Source organism: Coptis chinensis, chromosome 8, assembly GCF_015680905.1.
Source record: "Coptis chinensis isolate HL-2020 chromosome 8, ASM1568090v1, whole genome shotgun sequence".
Lineage (NCBI taxonomy): Eukaryota > Viridiplantae > Streptophyta > Magnoliopsida > Ranunculales > Ranunculaceae > Coptis > Coptis chinensis.
Genome location: NC_141463.1, coordinates 90,078,941 through 90,102,582, shown reverse-complemented (window position 1 = coordinate 90,102,582; position 23,642 = coordinate 90,078,941). Strand labels below are relative to the sequence as shown.

Below are 23,642 nucleotides of genomic sequence, written 5' to 3'. Positions count from 1 at the left end.
GTATAAATGTCCAGTTTAAATTCGGGGAACTTGATCCCAGGCTCCCAGCAATAATTTGAATACGGCTCCACAACATATGCTTGCTTGAAAAGTTACCAGGGCATTCTTACTGGTGCTGTCACTCTGTAACTAAGAAACTTCCCAACCAGTTGAATCCCTACCCTGAATACAATTATACAACTATGGAATATGGGTTCACGTTCCTGACATAAAACTCAACAACCATGGTGAAAGAAGATGCATTTCTTTTTTTTACAGATGCCAACTTACCATACTCGTAATCAAAGCATTTGAACTTTATTTTGGATAAAGGCTTACATCACAAAGATAAACCTGTAAACAGTGCCATGGCATCAACAGGCAACAGTCTCCACTCCAAAGCCACAAATTTACATCAACCACTAGTTACCTATGAAAACATAATTCTAAGTTTCTAACACAAAGAACAGTAGAAGTTATCAACCATACTGGAGTTAACTGCTTAACAAAGTTTCTGACACTTTTTTACACCTTCTAAGCTATAAGGAAGGGCAAGACCGTCAGCATGAAGGACTCATAAGTGAATGTTGCTGATCCAGTATAACCAGTATCCTTTTCCTTAAACTTTTCAGTAAGTCCCTGCACATGATGTACAACAAAATGTAGATCAGTATGTTGTATACCGTAGGTTTAAAAAATTATATTAAACTCCAAAGTTAAGATCGAACATTACCTTAACAGTAAGACAACATCTGCAAGGCAAAAAAAAAAACAGAAAAGAAAAAGCAAAGAATGAGTAAAAGTCGACACAGAGAAACGAATAAAGGCATATGAGTAAACAATATCTTTGTGGGTGGGTGTGCATATGCAAACAGTTACACAACATAAACAAGTGCTCAATTTTATAATGATAACACAATTATTTGTTTTTATTTTTTCTTTACTTTATGTGGAAACGGTGAAGAAGAATCAAGTCAGTTTCAGTGTTGCTTTCAGGAAATACTGATAGCAAGTTCAAATTTCTGATATCAAACTAAAATATCAATCTTCTTATAATATAGTTTAATATAAGATCAAGAATCAAGATAATTGCAGTGGCGACGGAAGGAAGATGTTCAATGTGATATCAAGTTTGGATATTGGAACTCACTCAATAAAATTGTCATATTCGATGGCCTTATTCCTGCCACCACTTTTATCAAATTTGGATACTAGCAAGTCCAAGATAACTGGAGATACAGAAAATCCAAGACTCAGAAGTGCTTGTTGCAATTCGGATGAATCAATCTTCCCACTTCGATCCCTATCAAACCTCTCAAAGATCGACTGAAAATTTTCAATTAAAAACGAGTCAGGAATACAAACAATAAGCAAATGTAAATCCACAAGTCAATTTTGTTTCACATACCCTCCAGTTCTGAAGACTGTAAAATACTGCAGTGAACTCCTTGGGCCCTGTAAATTTAAAAAGCAAGCATTACTGAAAGCCAAGAGTGAAAATTCTCATACTCTTATGCATATGGATCGCAGTTTATAGTATTTTTAAAATGATATCCAACCTTAAGTTTGTCTGAGGCATATATCAACTTAAGATGCCTGAATGTATACAATGCAAACCTTAAACTAAGAGTTACAAGTATAGCATTAGTTCAAAATAGGAAGGTAAAAATAGCCATGATGTCTTCAACATCGAACTATGCAGCTAAGTACCTCGGGCATATTCATTATACCCAAATCCTAACTCCTAAACAATTCAGCCTATCATATTCTAATGCTCACTAATCTGTCTTTCTCCCTCTAGGAAAACAACTTCACTGACCAATTCTCTTTATAATCCAATCTTTACTCATTTTTCGGATTCTAAACAGTCAAATAATTCTGATTAATGACTACAACAAGTTATTTTCAGGCCAAGTTTGGAAATTTATTGTAAAAACAAAGTAACAAGCCCAAAGGGTGTAGGAAAAACTCACCAATTTTCCTTGTATTAGTATTAGTAAAATGGTACATAAGAAGATGAACAGTCCTGATACTAAAACTCTGATTATAAGAAGAAAGAACACTCTGCAACTCAATATCATCAATAAGCCCACTCCCATCTCTATCCGCCATCTGAAAACAAGCCACAATATTCGGATCCGTACCCGGTGGAAACACAGATGGTACTAATGCTGCAAATGGACTACTCCCATATGTTGGTGGTGGTGGATAACTACCACCACCACTACTTCCTCCTCCTACACCATACCCATGTGTAGATGGTGGTGGAGCAGTATTATAACCCGTACCCATACCCGTACCCGTACCCGTACCCGTTTCGTATTTGTTCTTTGGTGGTTTTTCACCTTGGGGGGGTGGTTGTGCACCATATGGTGCGGCTGGTGGTGGTGCTGATGCACCATATGGGTTGTATGGTTGGGATGAAGTATGTGGTTGTGGTGGGGGTGGTGCACCATATGGTGCGTATGGTTGGGCTGTTGGGGGTGAACCATAGTTGTAACCAGATGGTGGTGGTTGATTGTAACCTGACATGGTGGTTTTGAGTTGTTGTTAGGAAAATTTGATGTTTTTTGTGTGAAGAAAGATGTGGTTTTTATGAGTCTTTATGTTGGTTTACGCGTTTCTATGGAAAAGTCAATGCATGTGACGTAGAAAGTCTTTTTTTTTTTGTGAGGCAAATCTTTTGAAATCGCCACCTAATTCACTTTGCAGTTAAGCCGCGATCGACAGAAGTTTTGTCGTACTCCAAATATGAAAAATGAAATAAACAAGCTGGTGGTGCCAAACATAGGTTATTAATTGAAGATGCCTATTGTTTGCTTTGACCTAGGGGTGGGCAATGGGCAGGGTGGGCTAGTCCTGCCCTAAATATTTAAAGCCTTTCGTATATTAAGCCCAGTCCAATTCTAAAGTCAGTATAAGATCGGGTTGGGACGGGTCACAAGTCTAAATCTCAATTCCTGACTCTATCCTAAGCTTTTTTTAAAAGTTTTAGGACAGGGCCTATATATTTTTTACTACATCAGTTTTAAAACTCATTTGTATTACAAAAATGTACAAAGATCTACAAACTCAAAGTCCCACCAATCTAGTAATAATCTAATGAACTAAAGTACATTGAGAGTTCAGAATTTGTTTTTCCTTGTACTCAAACCTCACTAAAATTACATTTAACATTGAAAAGTACATAGACAAATAATTATATTATCATTTTAAAGGAATAAGTAATAGATATAAAGAAGAATCAGAATAGCTTTGGTTAAGGGTTAGGGAAATTGTTAAACTGTTTCCAATATCATAAACTGTTTCCATAATAGATTCAAACAAATGTAATATTATCTTTCTTCTAATTTAAAAGTGATTCAAGTTTTGTATGTGGAAATAAAAAGATTGGCTTTTGAACAAGTGATGGAGAAAAGTTTGAGATTACAAATGCCATTTTTCTGACAAAGGTTGTTTTTTGGTTTCCGTGTTACAAATGTCTTATCTGTATTTTGCTTTAATGGTATGAAAGGAAACCTTTAGTTATAGACTTGGCTTGGATGTGAATAAAAATATAATTTATAAGAAGTAAGTGGGAAAAGAAATTGAGAATAATAAGTTGTAGACTTTAATTTGATGATCAAAGGAATAAAGTCTTATTTTTTATTAGGCTAGTGCTCATTGTTTTTCATTGTTGCTAAGTTGACAAGTTTTTGTTATATAAGACAAGTTATTGGAAGTACACTTGGGTGTAAATGATAAATTACAAAGAACAATATTATTTTAATAGGCCTCTTATTTTAATTACAATTATTTAACAAATAGTTCGACAATTATGATATGTGTATTTATAGTGAAAGTGTGAAACTATAACTAGGGTTTCATTAGGGTCGGGCTAATGAGAGCTGAATTAGGGTCGGGCCTATGTTTTAGAACCTTAGCCCTAGCCCTGCCCTAGAAGGCATTGGGGCCGGGCTAGTCTTGCCCTAAACTCTATGAGGGCTTATTTAGTTGTGAGGGCTTTATAGGACTTAGGGTCGGGTCGGTCAGGGTCGGGTTAGGATCATTAGGGCCAAATTCCCACCACTACTTTGACCTGAGGTGTTTTGCTTGTCTAAAAACTTCACAAGGATGCATGCTAATACTCTACTGAAAAATTAATAAACTTGTTGAATATTATACTCTCATTTGATGTAGAAAGCTCTCAACTCTTTTCCCGGCCTCCATGAGCAAACTCAGTCATTGAAAATTTTAAGAGAAGACAGAGTAAGTAAGAGAAGCTAATATAGTGTTTTCCTCTGGACAAAAAAACTTAAAGTCATAAATGTAAGTTTTTTTTTACTTCTTTGTGTGGCTCTTAATTTTTTAATAAGATGATGTAAGTGAGAGCAGTAATTTTAGGCATCTTCTTCCCTATTATAGGCTAAAAATGATTTCATTGACCGCCAACAATTTAACATTAATCGCATCAGGCATAAAATGAGTTCTAAATCAATTTTTTATTATCAACTTTTGTGTAGGAAATTTGGTTGAAATTACACCAACTTAATTAGTTTTGTAGATCAATTTTTTATTATTGTAGATATTAATTAGTTTTCTAGCTATAAATTGTTAACCAAAAATAAAATAAAAGAGAGCAAACTATTGAGCAAGATCAAACAAACAAAAAGATATATTATTGTGAATCAATTATAAGATTATTGAATTGTGTTTTCAACTTTTAATAGAAAAAATGCTATTTGTGCTAATTTTATCTCTAACCACAGATCCGCCATATTGAACCACGGATACAAGAAGTTTCATTTCAACATTTGTAAGCTCGCAAATTGCAAAAACAATATAGGAATTAAGTTTAAAAAAATGAGAGAGAGAAAGATCATAGTGAATATATTGCGAGGTAATATAAACTATCTTAAAATAATAATAATAATAATAATAATAATAATAATGAAACAATGATTTATTACCAGTTGATTTGAAGAATATGAATGTAAGTTATCAAGACCTAACAATGTAAGCTAGAGATGGAGAAGACGTTAGAAACTACTAAAAAAAAATGAGATTAATGAGCTATTATAACATGATTCTCATTCTCGTGATTTTTCAAAAGAATATTAGAGACTTAAAGCTTCCTGATTTTTTTAAAGAACAATTTAGAAACATCTGGAAGTAAATAATCCAACATAATGTTTGGGATGTTAGGATATGATTAGGGAAAAAAAAGTATTGAGCAAATTAAACTTGATAGAATTTGAAGCCACTTTGCCCTTCATTTCACATCTTGTTCGATCTCCTAGTCTAAAAAGATTGCTAATAAGATATTTGGCTATTTTTCTTCATACTATTTTCATAAACCACCAACACTCTAACATATCCATGAACACTTCTTATCTTAATATACTTATATGAATCGCATCATGCCCATGCATAAAGTGCGCCTTTAATTCAGTTTTTACTATCTAATTTTTGCTGGAAATTTGGCTGAAGAGAGCGGAGAAACAAAATTCCTCCTCTCCAAAAAACCAAATACTCCCACTCAATCTCAACTGTCAATCCAAAATATAGCACAAATCTCCACACGATCTATTACACCACACCACTAGAAAAACCCATCAACCAAGAAAAGATGAGGAATCTACCGAAAGATGAGGAATTACTGAAGTTGTTTTTGTGTTCACGAATGATATTTGATAGGGTAAGCCCTCTTAACTTAGAGTCATGATAAGGGGAGAGGGGAGATCAATCTCTCCACCAAGAGGAGAGATCTAGTTTATTGTCTGTTAATTGGGCACGCACGTATCTCAAAAAAAGGGAACAAAAGTCAACAGTTACTAAGTGAGAATAAATTATGGCTTTTGATTTTTGGAGAAATTAAGAAAAATTAAAATGAAAATAAAATGTATGTTCTTTTTTCTTTTGTGTTATTGATTGTGTCATGATTCTCAAACAATTTTGACAAATCACACAAGTGAATTCAATTGCCGATCCATCTCTCTTAAAAATAAATTCAAATGGCGTTTGCTTAGTGTGTATAAAACAATTTTTTTTTTCTAGTAAGTTAGAGTTAATATTGCTATGATATTTAAAAGGATGCATGTAACCCATTTTTCTCTTCAAACAAATCAAAGATCTCCTAACGTACTAACTTACTCTGGTAATGGGGGTTTGCTTGTTTCAATCAATTATGTATTTGAGTGAAAACATATTTTAGAACTATTGATTTTGCGATTATTTAGAACTTGGTTTTATTGCATGGGAGGACATTGTTGAAGATAGAGACAGCCAAGGCCCAAAATATTGAATTCGATTAATATTTTGATGTACCCAAAATTGATATATATCGGAGATATTTTTTTTTTGTTAACCAGCTAAAATTTTGTTTTGTATGTCGATATATTGGAATGATCGTTGATAATATCAAAAATATTGTCGATTATATCAGAAATATCGTCAATATATCGGTCAAAGTCAACATTTATATCAGATATATAGTATATATCGGTCGATATATATATCATTATATCAGAAACTGCGATATATATCAGAAAAAAAAGATTTCAATATTCGGTTGAGATATATCGAATATTTCTTTAATTGAAAAAACTACTCTTATTTATTTATTTATTTTTGCTAATTTCTTCTCTAACCACATACCGAACCATGAACAATTGAACAAATAAACATCCTCCTTTAGCTCTAAGCCTCTAACGGTCACATAGAGTGCTAGAATGGGCTTGGGCCCATATAATTTGCATTCTGGATGCAAATATCCATTTTAGGTCCATTTAATTTTCTTGGAGAACAAATCAACAAAACTATACTCTTCCTCAAAAACACTGAAAACTTTTTCTAGCTCGCTCTCATCCAGATTCATCACCACTTGTCCAATCTCATCTCTTTCGGTAACTTCTTCTCCTAATTTAAATAATGTCGTTGTTAATCTTTATGTATGGCATGTTTTATTTATGTCATTTGAGTGTGTGTTTTTTTATTTCTGATTAAATGTGTTATTATTTTGTTCGATCAATGAATGTTAGTGTTAAAATTAAGGTTTGGGCTTCAGTTAGATTAAGTTAAAACAGATAAAAGATTCGATTTTTAGTGTTTATTTGATTGATAGGACTTGTTTTGTGTTATTTGATTGATGGGATTTTTAGTGCCCATGTAACCTAGATAATATATAGTTTGCACATTGGATGTATTATCGATGCTGCTACGCTTTTGATAGTTGTTTCGGTGTCTGTTTTGGTAAAAAAATTGCCATGATAAATTTATCCTCTTCCATATGTCTCATCATAGTTGTAGATTATGCAGATTCTTCGTATTCTACTAATCTGTTTTGGACTACTTTTCGTATTATCGTTACATGAGATTTTATTTTCTTTTTGCAGCAATATCTGACCATGTCTCGGAGGTATGATAGCCGTACAACAATCTTCTCCCCTGAAGGTCGTCTCTACCAAGTAGAGTATGCAATGGAGGCCATTGGAAATGCCGGTGCTGCTATTGGTATACTTTCCAAAGATGGTGTCGTGTTGGTAGGTGAAAAGAAAGTGACATCTAAGCTTCTCCAAACCTCAAAAACTACTGAGAAAATGTACAAGATTGATGATCATCTTGCATGTGCTGTGGCTGGGATAATGTCTGACGCAAACATCCTGATTAACACAGCTAGAGTCCAAGCCCAACGCTACACTTTCTCCTACCAAGAGCCGATGCCTGTTGAACAACTTGTTCAATCTCTATGTGATACCAAACAAGGTTACACACAATTTGGAGGGCTACGACCTTTTGGGGTCTCATTTCTGTTTGCAGGTTGGGACAAGAATTTTGGTTTCCAGCTTTACATGAGCGATCCAAGTGGCAACTACAGCGGGTGGAAGGCTGCAGCAATAGGAGCGAACAACCAAACTGCCCAGGCAATCCTAAAGCAGGATTATAAAGATGATATCACAAGGAAAGAGGCAGTTGAGCTCTCACTGAAGGTGCTGAAGAAGACCATGGACAGCACTAGTCTCAGTTCAGATAAACTTGAACTAGCTGAAGTGTTTCTCTCACCTTCGGGTGAGGTGAAATACCAAGTTTGCTCACCTGAAGCACTTGGTAAGCTATTGACTGAGTCTGGAATGGCCGAACCTGCTGCAGAGGAATGAGGAACTTTGCTTCTTTTAAGTCCTTTTTCAGACATATTTGGATTACTTTAATGCAACTGTATGGATAGTTCACTGGATGATTATGTTAAAGGCAGTAAGTGCTTTTCAATGATTTTGTAAAACTCTTATTTAACCTGTGCTGTAATATTTCCAAATGATCTTTGAACAGTATGCCTTGGTGCATATATTTCTTTACAATGAAATTTAACTGTCAAATTCGTTTTGGTAGTTTTGCACAGAGGTACTCGTAATTTCATAAATCATTTCTGTGCTCATGATTTAACAGTCGCTCCTTGCTATGCATCTGTGCTCTTATCGGGTAATATTTTTCATCTGGGCACGCACTTCATTTGTTGTGTATGTTCATTAATGAAATAAGGGAAGCTACTGCAAACGAGGGGGTTTTCCTCACCTTTCCCTCTCCCTTCCAACTTATATATCTTCTTTGCAAGCCAAATGCGTCCTTTTTGTAGACCATACAAATAACCCTTCACACAGGTAGGAGCATGGGTTGGATAACTTTTGATTTTACGAGACTCATAACAGATTCTATAGGCAGTTTAGCATATATGGCTGCATTAAGCCGGTTGTATATACTGATGGCACGAATGCACAATATCATTTTCAAACATATGCAATATTTTATGTGGTAGCAATGTAGCATAGTGGTGTGGATGTTCTAGAGAGGTTCTCATGTGCTATATCAACCATTACATAGACTTTGATTACAGATTTTATGTACGTTCGGTGGATGCAGGCTTCAGAAGCCTACCACTGACGCACAGAAAACAGAAACAGGTGATTCCAAAACAAACAAAAATCATCAGTCGGTAAAATATCAAACCTTTAGATGTCCGACTGTTCACAATTGTTGAAAATGTGATTCAGTCAACTTAATTATATAAAGTCTTCTATCTTATCAGAAAAAAAATCCGGATCTCAATTAAGAGAACATGAACGTTCAAGAAAAAACTTGCAGTAGCCCTGTTACCAAAATATCGAGCCTATCCAGTAGCTGACAGGCCGGTGCTTTTTCAGTAAAATCACACCTTTAGGGAACTGGAAATTGCTCCCATGAACCGACTTTACCTTTGTTACAAACAAAGGAGCAAGAGTAAAGTTTATCATGTCTATGACTTCCACCACTTGCTCATCTTGTTCGAAAGATATTGAGCTGCATGAACACCACCAGCCGCTAGTACTCCAGATATAGCCTGCCTTGTGCTTGAGACCAAAACTATACGCCTCAATACTTTCTGCATGCAACTCGCAGCTTCTTCCCTGGAGGCAATGGCGACTTCATATATAGCTCGACCTGCATACACAACCCGAATAGGATCCATGTTTACCGCAAGAGTTTGTAAACCTTACACTAATGAGTCTAAGCATGAAAGTCTAAAAAACAGCTACTAGATTACACATTGTCAATATTTGGAAACTTACTCCTCTGCAGATGGGTGGAGTATTTTAGCTTTAGAGAGCCTAAACTACGAAGAAGGAATGATGAAACATCATAAATCATAATAGATCAAATATAATGAGGATTCTCACCTGATTGACTATGGTTTATTTTTTCTCCTGATTTCATACCCATGCGTCTTTTGACATTTGAAGGCAGAGAAGAAACAAGTACGCTCGTCGCAGGTAATCCACAGTCCTGTGTTCGGCAACCAAAGCAAGTCAAACTTATGAACCAAAGTACCAAACAATAGATATAAAACAGATCGGTCATTTTTCAATGGGAGAGGAATTGAGTGATGTAGGCTACTAATAAGAGCGATGTATGCATATGGAATATGTTGTACACTGCAATACATTATTTATTCAAATTATCGGCAATTCCTCTGTGCAAGCTAGGATCAGAAGAGACCTGCACGATATTTCCAAAATGGCGAACATAAGCTGGATATCTCAGCAAGTCTTTCGCAGCATATTCTTCTATAAATGGCTTATACATTTTTCGGAACAACGGAAACTGCCCTTCAACGATTTTGTTAACCTGTTGGAAGAATGTGAAAAAAAAAAACAGATTAGGGGATCGTAGAAGAGACAGAATTAGTCATGTTACAGAGAAGGTAGAATTAATTAGGAGTCATCATATAATTGACTTCCAAGTGTTTCGATCACTCCTACATTCCAACCCTACATGGATCTTTTTTATTCCATTCAACAATTTTGTAACTTGTATGTACGTACGTATGTACATATGAATGTATATTTACACATGCTCAATTTATTTCTGTTAAACTTTGGCTAATATATCGGGTGAGATATTCCATTCCTTATTCCAAATCAAAATATGACAAACTTATGCAGCTACTACAGAAACATCTAACCTTAAACTTCAAGGAAGGTTCTCCCCCTTATTTGAATACTGATTACTAGTCTCACGGAGATTACCTTGTTCTTATCTTCTGCAAACAACATTCGCAAGTCACCCATATATGAGAGACTACAAATCTTAGCATAAAGCTCCGCCTGAGTGATCACAGAGTTTCAGAAGCTATCCATTCAACACAGACCACAGATATTAATCATCCCAAAGGTTTAAATGGACAACGCAGTCACGGAAAAAACAAACCTCAGTAAATTTAGGTGGCAAGAGGAGGAGTGCAGCAGAAGTAGCAGCCCTCAAACTAACTGAATTTATATTTTCTATGTCCAAATTATCCTTGAGAACATTTACCTATAATATAAGGAAAACGATATTGAAATCAAATCGTACTAAGATGAGGAATGTGAAAAAGACAAGCTTAAGATTATCAAACGAGGAACTAAGAATTTAGAAACACTAAAGGCAATGGTTTATGCTTGCACATAATAATAGATTGGAACCTAAAATAGTTGGCAAAATATCTTCAGGCCAATCTTCAGTATTTGACCAAACAATGAACAAGAGAAACTATCCATGCATTTTGCTGCAGTGCCCTCAGATGAAAATGAAAGAAGTTGTGGCAAACGATTTCAGACACAACTTCCTTTCTTAGTTCATCAAATCTATGAAACTACGGAAGATCTAATTAAAAGTTTGTCAAACTAGTAAGCATTGCAAATTGTATAGGCAAGTAAAGGATGTGATAAAGAGTTAGCATGGAGCTGGTCTCAGCTGGATGCATTCAGATAGCAATACTTGAAAGAGAATTTGGAATCACATACAGGTTTTTGTAAACGACCGCTCAAGTAGAAATGCTCCCAACTGAATATATCTTGAACTAAATCATGCATCCGGACAACTCCGTACTTGATCATCTGTGGATATTCAAAGCAGGCAATTAAGGACACCTACATGTTAAGTAAGTAGGATCCTAAATAAAAGCCATAACCTATGCATTGAAAGGCACCTGTGCTGAGAATGAGCCTCGAGGCACCGAAGGGCTAGGTTGAAGCCTAGGCGCCCATTACTCAAGGTGCAGAGGATGAGCCCAGAGCCTAGGCTTGGTTAGCACTTTTCATTGCATTGGGTATGACACACGTCAACCAAAATAGAAATTCAAAAGGGTCGAGGAATATGGTCAGTACCTTGTCATCCCATTCCACATATGGGTTGAAGTGGACTCCTACACCAATCACATCTGCGACTTGAGTGATCTAACACAAACAAACAAAACACAAGCTAACAATGATAGTAAAAATAAGGAACAAAACCAAGAGGATGAAAAGGGGATTATTGTATTCACCAATTTCGCCCCGCCAAGTTGCACACTCAATGATGCATAGTGATCACTGTTCAATTCCAGATTCTACGTTGCGTAATCAATAAAATTAGACTACATTTGAGCTTTACAACAATGACAATACCTCTTACTAAAATCTTACCTTAGTATGCCATTGCATGGGATCCGAAACACCTAGAATATAATCTACCATGGTTGTCTGATAAAACAAAAGCACACTCTTTTTACTACATACAAAGGTAAACTGAATACTTGACAAGTAAAGGGCAAGATAAGAGGATGTTGAAGAAAAAAAACCTTGTCACGATTGTTGAGGAGAGATGAACCATAAGTACAACAGAATTCTACTGGAGGGAGATCATCAAGAAAACCAGCAAGTCCTTGATTGTTAGCCATTATATTATTTCCTATCTATATTGCTCATTAACAAACCACCTAACACTAAAAATGAACCAACTTCATCAGTTTTCACAACAATGTAGTAGTACTACTTCTGTACTTCATCATCAAAGACTCAAAGAGTTCAAAACGTGGAAGGCCTTTTGGTCTAGTTTGGGCTTTGAGATTTGGGCTTTATGAATTGGGGCATGGAAACAGTTATAATAACACCATTGATGTAGTGCTTCGTGTATCTCAATGTCAATCGACGATTGACACCACTGTCTCCTCTTATCCACAGTCCATAGAAAAGGAGAGAAGAGAGAGAAAGCAGAACATCAGCAAAAATGGCTCTGCTTCAAATCTTCTCTTCTCCTCCTCTCTCCATGTCTGTCACTGCCACACCAAGTAAGCATCTTTTTATTTGTTTCTTTCTACATAAATTGACCTTAACTAGTAACTAAACACTTTGTATTGGTTCCAGTGTTTATGTTACAGAGGAAAGCAATTAACTTGAAATCAAAATCATCATACAACAATGTGCTCAGAGTTTGTACGCATTTGGAACGAGGGGCTTTGGTTGTTCGGGCAGCGTCTTTGGACATAGATGGAAGTGATGCAGGTACTACTGAGCCGGAAACAGTGCCGGTTGAGAAGCTGCCTTTGGAGTCTAAGAAACAGTTGTTGTTTGAGGCAAAGCTACGGATGAAATTGGCAAAGAAGATAAGGTTAAGAAGGAAACGCCTTGTTCGTAAACGTAAGTTGAGGAAGATTGGAAGATGGCCACCTTCTAAGATGAAGAAGAACAAAAATGTATGACATTATTAGCCAGGTTTCGAGCTGTAATTTCAAGTTTGGATTTTGATATTTTAGTTCTTCTGTAAAATCATGGTTGATATTTTTGATGAATAGTTTGTTTTGGATGGGTGAGCCTCTGAGCCATGAGCTTCTTTCCTTGTATGATTTATAAGAACAAGTAATTTATCATTCAAGTCTCCACTACCACCACCTCCTCTTTCTGCTGTAGGCAAGCATGGAAAAATTGAATACCACAAGTAGGCTGCATGTGTTTAATATGTTCCATGTGAATATTTGAATCCAGTGTGCTTCTGCTAAGCTGCATGATCCCCTGAGCTGCATCTTTCAGCAAGAAAGGGGGAAGTAGAAAAACTACGTTGGATACAGAAAAGTGGGATTTGAGCTTTATGTTTAACAGGTTCTTGAAGAGCTGCATGATCCCCTGAGTGCTTTAACCACTTGTTGCTAGGAGTGCCTTACCTTTGATTCATTGCAGGCGCAGGGCGCTGCGCTGTGCACTTTTGCTAGTAGACAGAAAACGAATTAGGAAGTGCACTTTGCGCATTGTTACTGTTTGCACCCTACAACATCAGAATCCAAAAAAATTTGTAGGTAAACCACTTTGGTTATCAAAGTGGGAATCTCATGTAGCTACATATTTCAGATTTGAATGAGATAGAGAGGTGCATGTACCGCTTTTGTAACAACTGAGAAAAAAAAACTGTCAAAAAAGACGAAAAAGAAAAGCAAACTTCCAACATAAAAATGTGAATGTAAAAGCATTTTGTACACTAAAAGGAAGAAGCAACAGTTGCGTCCAGTACTCCAGTTCTTTTTTCTTTGCTAAAGGGTAATTTGTATAAATAGCAAAAGAATGGATTACAAGTTGTTAGATGCGAAGTAACTCAATGAGAATGGACTAATGGAGGCACTACTGTGCAAATCTCCTCGGTACATTTCATGTTGTGAATCTATTGTAGTTAAGATTCGGGTCTTCTAATCTGGTTATGAAACCATTGCTTGGACCCTTTAGGTAGCATTGCGCCTTTCCTAGCACACTGGTCAGCTGAGAATTTGGTTTCTCTCCAGGTTGAAGAGATTGTTATCCATTGCACTTTGTTTCTGATTTGGTCCTAAGCTGTTTTGCATTGCTAGTGAACTTGATTCCTTTGGAAAGCTTGTGCTGCAGCCCTTTAATCTGTTTGAATCTATAGCTTGGTGCAATCCATTTGTACCGCCTGCGTGATTCACGTCACTCAAATTATATTCAACCCCTCTTAATGTTTTATATTATTTTTTAGATTATAACTAGAATTCAAAAAATCATACTATCATAGAGATGTTAGAGCGACATGTTTAAAGATTTGAAAAAATACCGATGCGTAGTACGACATGTTTAAAGATTTGAAAAAACACCGATGCGTAGCACGGTTCGCATACTCGTTTTTATTAATGGACCATATATGCCGAACACCGCATTACTAATCAATGAACATTACTGGTTGATTTGATCTGCCAGATTGAACAACTGAAGTGATGCCAGTCTGAGTGTCTTAGAATGTTATTCGGCTCTTAGTGACTTAGTCCCACATAGAAGAGGTGTGATATTTGTAAGGCATAGGTGGATGTACTAAGGTAATGCCAAATATTGAGATACATACTTACCTGGACGGGGTCAATGGGCGATCAGGAATGTCTATGGCCTAGGTTAGTGACCTCCATTGCACTCAGGAGGGGCGCTGGCCTAAGATATCTCCAAGTGGGATAATCTACGTCATAATTTGTTGTAGAGGGGGTACGCGTTCGCGCGGCCCCTGCAAATCTGATTTTCAAATTTTTGTGGCACTGTTTTTCTTGAACTGGCAGTCTAAGGTGCGTGCCGAAAATGATGTTGCTAATCTTAGTATTTGTTTACACGGAACGCGTTCTAGCTGCAGAATCAAGCTATGTGAGTTAAAGGTTAAACATCGATGATCTGGCTGCAGCTTGAGAACTGCTTTTTCGAAGGCGCACTAAAAGAAGTCCCGCTGGAATATTTGTACTTGACTCCGCTGGAATATTTGTACTTGGCTTATTAAATCCATCATGAGAATCAGTCTTGAATCTTGTGGACGCAGTATAAATTTCTAACAATGCGCTGTTTGGTTCATTATTCCTGAAATTAATTTCAGTTTTGAAATATTATTAGCCTAACCTTACAGAGATTAACTAAAACCCCTCCAGATGGGACTGATGATTAGTACTTAGTTGTGCACAATGAACAGAAAGAGCCGATAGAGTGAACATGGTGTAGTACTAAAACCATTGCTTGGACCCTTTAGGTATAATTGCGCCTTTCCTAGCACACTGGTCAGCTGAGAATTTGGTTTCTCTCCAGGTTGAAGAGATTGTTATCCATTGCACTTTGTTTCTGATTTGGTCCTAAGCTGTTTTGCATTGCCAGTGAACTTGATTCCTTTGGAAAGCTTGTGCTGCAGCCCTTTAATCTGTTTGAATCTATAGCTTGGTGCAACCCATTTGTACCGCCTGCGTGATACTTTCCACAATTGCCAGACTTTCAGCCACATAGGCACATAGCATGTAGTGATCCCCAGAGCCCCCCAATCGAGTGCACCACTCAAGTCTCTGAAAACTGCTCCCCAGCCGGCCGGCAGCCGGTCCTGGGTTTCCTCTGCTGGCGCCATCAGTATTTACTTTCATGATATTCTCAGGGGGAAGTAACCAGAAACATTCATGGATGTTGGGTGCTTTTCTGGGTCTAGTTGGTAGCCCGAAGAAGTGTGGGATGTCCAGGTCATGGCAAGAGTTATTCATGTGACCAGTGGATTTGTAGTATGATGATCGGACTGCTCGCTTGATTTGGAACCAAGTACTTGCATGAGTTACTGTACCATGGTCATAAAGGATTTTATTCCTTGCTTCCATAGTGAAACCATATATGTGATTGCTGCAGCTGACCATAAATCCTTGAAAAGTTGGCTCCAATCCTTGCTGGCATGTATCATATCATGGAAGTTAGTGATGCTTCCTTGAAGATGAAAGGCCTCTCCCAATTGATTCCAGTGTTTGCATGCAAAAGGGCATGCAAAGAGAATATGAACTTTGTTTTCCTCATGTGCTTGACAGAGACAACATCTTGATGCTAATTTGAACTTCCGTACCCATAGATTGTAGTCTGTATGCATAACCCCTTGTAATAGTTTCCATCCGACTCCAGAAGTTCTAGGATGAACCTAAGCGACCCATAGAATGATAGAAATCCTGCCCAAACTGGTTTTTGGCCCTTTCGTCGAACTGCCTGAAATGCTGATCTCACACTAAATTTTCCAGTAGTTGATGGTTGCCAGATCCTGGAATCCTCTATTTCAGAACATGGCCGCTGTGGAAGTGAGCGTACTTGGACGCCCAGACTGTTAAGCAGCTAGTTCTAGTAGCAACAGTTGCGTCCAGTACTCCAGTTCACCTTACCACATATGTGCTTTGCCTCTTCTTCAGTTCGCCCCATTTGTGTACTTGGCATCCTTTGTCTTTCCACCAGAACATGAAGTAACCGTAACAAGGCTTTCCACATATGCACGAACTTCAATCCACTGAATGTTTCCGGTATAATATTCATTGAGACTGTTGCTTATTGGGTCATATGCATAAAGAAGATTCCTACTAGGTGTCCGCCATAGAGGTTTTAATATAATTTCACCATTGCGCTTTTGCTTCGAACAACTAATGGTTTAATTTGACGATCAGGCTCCAGTGGAGAGTAAATGGAGAGTAATTTGGTCCAAGACTCTTTGACGCCATACTGTTTCATCAACCAGATATCAGTGTAACCATGATAATATTTTGTATAAGAGAGGCATCCTTGTATGAAGACTAATCTTTGGTACTTCCTCAAAATTTTCACTCCTAATATCAAAAGACCTAATGGATTTGTTATATGTGCTTTGCGGCTTACCTTCCCATCTAGATTGGTCAGTCAATCTAAACCAATGAAGAGCTCCATTCAGATATGGTACACTACGCGAATGAGCAAGGCAACAAGGGGTTTCAATCCTTCTCCACTTTTTTGTGCCTAGTGTATATACGTCGACATCACAATGATCAATATCATAACCGGCTTCACTGCTACCAGGGCTAAAACACGTATTATTCACTCTTACAACTTTATATTTGTTGCTATGAGGATCATGACCAAAGCCTAGTCCAAACCACCAGAAACGAAAACCACATCTGCTTTTTTTTAAACTCAAAAGGAACCGAAATGTACTCTGAGGTAGCCGGATTGCTTATAACCACGACAGCCTTGTAGTCCGATAAACACACCAATCCATTGCACGAGCCAAACATGAAGAATTCGCAAGGATGTGAAAGTGTGTACCTATTCGCCATACTACTAGATGTCTGAGTAGAGTATTCTAACGAACTTAAGCTGCAACATTTATTTGAAATTGTTCCAAAGATGATCCTTGAGTTATTTTCATTCGCCCGATCAAGTTGCAGTTTAACAAAAGAGGGACTGGTAATTAATTTAAGCGTATATTTGCAAAGACACTTACATTGAACCAACGACTTAACTGGTAATCTTGCAAGGAGAGGATTACGATAATGATATCTTATGGGAATATTGAGGCTTCGCATATGGCGATCTCGCTCTTTTTTACTGTTGCTCTTCTTCTTCCTCTGCGTGTTATAGGTGTACATGAGACTAGACCTCGAAACCAACGAAGGCACATTACGGAAACTCACTGTCACAATGGTTTAGTACTTTTGTTAACAAGGTGGTGTTTACTTTTGTTTCTTCTTCTTTTAATAGTGTTTCAAAATTCGAACCCCTCTCCTAATTCCTAATTCCTAATTCTATTAGATTTTGGATTTCATACTTTGGACCTCCCAACAATCATTCGGTCCGGGCCTAACCTCCAGCCCGTTCAGAGCCCATTCCAACCACAAGTCGCTATGGGTCCGTCGCTGCCATTGGCCACCGTAAAAATCAAGAAATTGGTCCCAAGACCCATTCTTGAGTGAAAATCACTCTCCCGTATAATTATAATTTGCCGGTGAAAATAACTCCTAAGGACAAATAATCTGGATTTGAAATAAATGTTTTTTGATTTTACTTTTTCGGTCGTTATAGTATGGATCAACTTTCATGGTAATGTGCCTTATGTTCATACTTTATAGTTAATCCATAGGCGTGTTCATATCTTATGTAGATGTATAAACAATGATTGTTCGTATTCGAATAGTTGTTCATATTAAGATATAAATAATTGTTGTTCATACTCCAAATAAACATGAACAGTTAGTGTTTATATAAATAAACAGTAATTGTTCTTAACTTAAGGTAGTAATAATAATTGTTCATACACCATAACAACAAAAACTTCAAAGATATCATCATCGAGATCATCAACAATATCACCATCATCAAGATCATGGTCTGTGTTTCTCATTCTCTCTACCAACAAGTCTATGAAGACATACGTTGGCGTTACGATCGACTTCCCTAGCCGGTATATATTCATTCCCTTTCCAATTGTTTTATTCTCTGTAATTTTTTATTATAGTTTACTGGGAGTTTTATAATTATCTCTAGATTGACATAATGGTGACCTTAAGGGCGGAGCAAAAGCATCATGTACAGGAAGGCCATGGATTTGTGCGTGCATCAGGGGCGGCTCTGAGGGGTATGCAGCATAGGCCACCGCCTAGGGCCCTCACTCATTGCTAATATTTAGGCCCCCAATGGTCTACATACTACCCATATCTATATTATTGTTATTTTTTAAAGTCTGATCAGGCCCATGTGGTTCATAAGCCCAACTGCCGAAAGTCCTTAAGTGCAACAAAGTTACAGTAAGCCCGATTTTTTTTTTGTTTCCTAAGAAAAAGGGCCCATTTTGACTGGCCCTGGCGTGCATCATTCAAGGATTAAGGACCACAGTAAAGGTACTGCATTAATTTTAGCAAATTACAAATAGCCTTCTTGTGTCTATATGTTCCGTCTATTTGTTTTTGTTTTTCAGTTTCTTATAATGCAATTTGCTTCTAGTAAAACATACGAAGAGAAGGATTTTGTGTTTAACAACGCTCATCTCTTCTTTATGGATATAACTTCAGTACGTATTTAGGAGAATGGAGTTTTTCGTGCTTCCTTACATTGTTCCCTCTTCGCGAATACTGCCTAAACTTTATGTAACTAAGAAACCCAGAGATAAGTCTTGTGTACATTAAGAACTTGATATTTTCTAGGAAATTTGTCATTTTTTGACCTGGCCATATTGCAAAGTTTTGAGATTGATGTTCCAGTATTTGCTTGTCGTGGATCAGGATGTTATTTCTTTTATTTTACAAACTTCATTTTTTTTTTGTGGTTGTTATATTCACAATTTATTGAAGGCCGTAATCTTACCTCCTCCTAGTTGTAATTTGAGCTTATTATCTTTGTGACTGATGATAGTAACATGCTCCAAGGCTATCTACCAGCCCTTAATGTCAAAAAAACATTGCCCAGTGAACAAATTCTATTCCTCTGTCAATTCTCTCCAAGCCAAAGTTTCTGATGAGTTATACACGTCTTCGAATTCGCATTTACCATGTCCCCTGTCTAATAATATGAAAGATAGATGCTACAAGTTTTAGGACTTGCTTACGGATTTTGATCGTAATCCATGTGTCTAACATTCTTATCATTTATGCATTATTTCCTGTTATAAGTGTGGCGATATGAATCAACGATCACCAACTCTTATATGTTTCGCACTTTTTGTTAAGAACTTGCATGCAAAAAAATTTTGGCTAGCTATTTAATGGGGAGGACATTGGACTTATTCCAGTTTAAATTCATTTTCAAAAAATCAAAATATACCTGTGTTTTCTGTTCATGGTAGACATGTTTAGCTAATTAGGTTTGAAATTTTTGTTTCTCTTGTTATTGTTATATATGGCACATGCATCTCCGCACTTTCATCCTAGACACAACAAGTTAAAGTAACAGTCTGATATGGCTAACAGAGATCGCATCATCAGGCAGAGTAGCGCCATGGCAGACAAATGCTTGGATGCCTTCAGAGAAGATTCCTTATCATTTCAATTACCTTCTAATCTCTCTAAGAACTCTATAGAAAAGCTGTTCCCTGAAATCCCAACTGATAGCATTGTGATTAGATTTGATGCTTCTTATGACAGGAATACAGGGTGGACTGGAGCTGCAGCAATTGCTAGTAATAGTGAAGGGGATATGGTTGGAGCAGCAGTGCGGAGGTTCAAGGCCCAGGATATTGGAGGAGCAGAAATGGGAGCAGCTGAGGTGGCAGTCTTACTGGGAAGGCAGATTAACCACGATAGCTATGTGTTCGAGGGGGATAATCTGGAAGTTATTAAGGCACTTCAAGGGGCAGCATGTCCTTGGACCCTGGAGGTGCTGAAGACGCATATTAACTCTTTATCTCAGGCTTTTAGATCTAGCTTGTTCTTTTGGATTAGTAGGATTTACAATGGGGATGCAGATTCCCTAGCAAAATGGGCTAACCATCAGCTGGGGCATTCTGATCTTCCGAAGTGTATGTTGGACAACTTTTGTTTTCCTGCTCACCTTTAGGTGGCTCTAATGAAAGGGTAGAAAGTTTACATCGAAAAAAAAAAAACAGTCTGATATGGCTTTACTTCGCCTTGCAAAATGGGACTTTAGAAGGCTACTTCATTGAATGGAGCCTGTAGGATTTTATATTTCTTAGGCTGAGTCCAATGGTATGGACTCTAAAACACCAAACCACAATAGCACAGTATATGCGGTTAGCGGGCTAGTGTTGTTCCACCCAATGGTTTTTCTTTTGTAGCCGCCATTTACACTGGGGTGTAGGAGAGAATTTTTTGTAACTGCTGGAGAGAGAAAAAAAAAATTGTAACCGCCATTCACACCGCGTGTATCTTGGAGAGAGAAAAAACAAATTTTTGTAACCGCCATTTACACTGGTGTGTGGCTGGAGAGAGATTTTTTTTTTTTTGTAGCCGCCATTCACACTGGCGTGTGGCTCTTTGTTAATTTCCCCATTTTACCTTTCTCCCATCTCTCTCCCTCTTCTAACTGCCATAGTGATAGGCGTGTAGATTTATTTCGAAATTATTTCTGTTGGCCGCCACTCGTTTTGGTGTGCAGAGCATACGCTATATCGTCTATATCGTTAAAATTGACTGTATACATAGCGAAACTTATACCGATAGCGTTAGCGGGTTAGCGATTTTACGCACCATTGGATCACAATTTACGTGGGTGTTTTGCCGTACCATTGGACTTAGCCTCAGACTTTTCATTTCTAGGTGACCCTACTTCTTATCGTCATTTGATAGGTCACCCTATCTATCTGAATATTACACGACCAGAACTCGTGTACTCAATTATATTCATATCTTGAGTCAATTTATGAGCAAACCACGCAGCTCCCATTATGATGCTGCTTTACGTGTCCTTCGCTATATGCATGAACTTCAATCCACTGACTGTTTCCGGTATCATATTCATTGAGACTGTTGCTTATTGGGTCATATGCATAAAGAAGATTGCTACTAGGTGGCCGCCCAAGTGATAATAATCTGGAAAGATATTTTATATATATTTTTTTGGCAAACCTGTTTTAAATGAGATCAGTAATTTTTTAAGGGTTAAGACAGACCTACACCGGTTACATCGAAAGACCCTATCTCGAAGGCTCATCAACCCCGAAGAGTCTCGCCGATGCGCCATTTTGGGTAAACCCAACCGCCTCTACTTTGTCCATAAAGACTTGCTTTTGCTCCTCGGTCCGCCCATCGTAGCAGCACTTTGTCTCTAGCCCGAAGGCTCTCTTGGCCCAAAAGCCCATCACATAATTACACAAGAAATAAATCCCAACCAACACTTGGTGAGATTCGAATTTGCAACCTCTCCTACACAACTAATTGAGCTAGAAGCTCCTGTGTAAGATATTATAATTTCACCAATGCTTCGAACAACTAATGGTTTAATTAGACAATCAGGCTCCAATGGAGTGCAAATGGAGGTGGGGGTGTCAAAATAGCCCTCAAACCCTCAGCCCGCCCGCCCCGCCCTGGCCCATGGGCTAAAAAAACCCTCAAATTTTCAGTGCATGTGGGAGCCCTCAAACCCTCAGCCCGCCCCGCCCTGGCAATGGAGTGCAAATGGTGGCAGTATAGTGATGAAGGAAGCAATGGGAGGATAATTGGGCAAGGAAAAATATGACCACCAAAGCATCAGTGCATGTGTGCACCATGAGATAATCAGTTGTACGTATAAAAGAGTGCCATGCGACTGTGTGAGCACATTAGCCTGACTATCACACGTTTGCAAAATTTAGAAACACAATCTTAGGAGTTAGGAGTTGAGTCGGTCTAATTATTCGAGTAGGTGAGTCGGTCTATGACTCTTTACATAAGATGCTTTTTTTTCGATAATAAGATCAAACTGTTCAATCCAATAATTGCATATATCGACACACATCAAGTTTAATTAATTTCCTTCCACAGGTAAATACTATTATGTTCTTATTATGACGCATGGTTGTCTTCGTTGTTCTTGTAAATATGAAGTATAATTGTTTGTAGGAATCATTAGGAAGTATAATCATATCGTTCTTCTTCGTTGTTATTAGGGATTATTCCTGCATAGGATCTTGATACTTTAACACTATTGCCTTGTACAAATTGATACTGTAACTTTCACAGCTAATACTATGTGCCTATGTGATATGTCACAGGTGTGAATTCCCAATGGTTATATATTTCTCTAAAGATATAATGTTTGAGATATTGGTAAAAGTTCCTGCAAAGGATCTCTTAAGAGCTAAAGTTGTATGCAAGCTATGGCACTCAATTATCTCTGATCCTAATTTTGTGAATTCCCAGCTTGCTCATTCTCGTTCCCAACCTCCAGAGATAATCTTGAAAATATACTCCTCGGATTATTTCGAGGTGATTTTCGAGATGTTTACAATCACCACGCAAAAACATGGTATTATGCAAGTGGAAAAAATCTGTGATATGAAGTTCCCCCCTCTTCAGTTTCCTTGCACAGAATCAACAGTGAAAGCTTCCTGTAATGGATTGTTGTTGATCTTCCACGGCAAACACCCATTTGAGACGCTCTATGTCTATAATCCTGTCACCCGTCAATACGTGGCTCTCCCTTCTATGACTGAACCACTCGATATGAGTTGCAATCCACCTAGGTGTTATTACTCCTGGACTTTGTTTTACAAAACGACTCTGTTGGAAAATATGTTGTGTTTGGAACGTTTCATTCGAGGTGCGTTGTGCTTACTGTTGGTGACAAGGAGTGGAGCAGATATCAAAATCCCTATCCATGCAGTTCCTATCTTGCACCTGATTCCCAATTGATATATGTAGAGAAGAAAGTGCACTGGCTGAAAAGTGAAACTGAAAATAGGCGATTAATTTGTAGTATTCCTCTAAAGTGTTTCCACGCCTCACTAAATATTAGTGCAACAATGGAATTTACGAGAACCATTCTCCCAGAACATCTATGCAATGGATTACATACCTTATTTGAGGTGAAAGGATCTCTATGCTTTGCAAGTGAGGAGCGATATTTGTTACAAATATTTGTTTTGAGAAAAGAGAAGGTAATACTACCTGGAACAAATGTTATAGCACTAATCTTGAATCC

General features: G+C 37.6%; 5 protein-coding genes and 1 non-coding gene across 7 annotated transcripts; 4 read left to right on the top strand and 2 right to left on the bottom strand.

Moving 5' to 3' along the window:
* Window positions 1-278: 278 nt before the first annotated feature.
* On the bottom strand, window positions 279-2,597 carry LOC147484198 (calcium-binding protein CBP-like). Its single transcript, XM_086577066.1, has 5 exons — window positions 1,953-2,597; window positions 1,388-1,434; window positions 1,130-1,305; window positions 713-731; window positions 279-618 (listed from the first exon to the last, which is right to left on the bottom strand). Exons 1-5 carry the CDS (start codon window positions 2,509-2,511, stop codon window positions 514-516), a joined length of 906 nt encoding a protein of 301 aa, XP_086433192.1. The 5' UTR covers window positions 2,512-2,597; the 3' UTR covers window positions 279-513.
* Window positions 2,598-6,730: 4,133 nt separating this feature from the next.
* LOC147484197 (proteasome subunit alpha type-4) lies at window positions 6,731-8,352 on the top strand. The gene is made up of 2 exons (XM_086578064.1): window positions 6,731-6,863; window positions 7,353-8,352. The coding sequence occupies exon 2, from the start codon at window positions 7,365-7,367 to the stop codon at window positions 8,112-8,114; it is 750 nt and encodes a 249-aa protein (XP_086434190.1). The 5' UTR covers window positions 6,731-6,863; window positions 7,353-7,364; the 3' UTR covers window positions 8,115-8,352.
* A 458-nt stretch (window positions 8,353-8,810) lies between these two features.
* On the bottom strand, window positions 8,811-12,385 carry LOC147484196 (translocator assembly/maintenance protein). Of its 2 annotated transcripts, XM_086577584.1 has the most exons (10): window positions 12,086-12,385; window positions 11,931-11,987; window positions 11,792-11,854; window positions 11,634-11,702; window positions 11,271-11,363; window positions 10,696-10,800; window positions 10,515-10,592; window positions 9,985-10,113; window positions 9,666-9,771; window positions 8,811-9,429 (listed from the first exon to the last, which is right to left on the bottom strand). In XM_086577584.1, the coding sequence occupies exons 1-10, from the start codon at window positions 12,182-12,184 to the stop codon at window positions 9,245-9,247; spliced, it is 984 nt and encodes a 327-aa protein (XP_086433710.1). In that variant the 5' UTR covers window positions 12,185-12,385; the 3' UTR covers window positions 8,811-9,244. The 2 variants fall into 2 exon arrangements, with proteins under 2 accessions (XP_086433710.1, XP_086433711.1); XM_086577585.1 differs by lacking the exon at window positions 11,792-11,854 and having other exon boundaries at window positions 8,917-9,429; window positions 12,086-12,310.
* A 50-nt stretch (window positions 12,386-12,435) lies between these two features.
* On the top strand, window positions 12,436-13,089 carry PSRP5 (plastid-specific 50S ribosomal protein 5). Its single transcript, XM_086577586.1, has 2 exons — window positions 12,436-12,574; window positions 12,651-13,089. The coding sequence occupies exons 1-2, from the start codon at window positions 12,514-12,516 to the stop codon at window positions 12,983-12,985; spliced, it is 396 nt and encodes a 131-aa protein (XP_086433712.1). The 5' UTR covers window positions 12,436-12,513; the 3' UTR covers window positions 12,986-13,089.
* A 1,532-nt stretch (window positions 13,090-14,621) lies between these two features.
* LOC147484194 (U1 spliceosomal RNA) lies at window positions 14,622-14,781 on the top strand. Its single transcript, XR_015207064.1, has one exon. It is a non-coding gene; the product is annotated as a U1 spliceosomal RNA (small nuclear RNA).
* A 7,972-nt stretch (window positions 14,782-22,753) lies between these two features.
* Window positions 22,754-23,353, top strand: LOC147484193 (putative F-box protein At3g16210). The gene has a single exon (XM_086579722.1). The coding sequence runs from the start codon at window positions 22,754-22,756 to the stop codon at window positions 23,351-23,353; it is 600 nt and encodes a 199-aa protein (XP_086435848.1).
* Window positions 23,354-23,642: the final 289 nt, after the last annotated feature.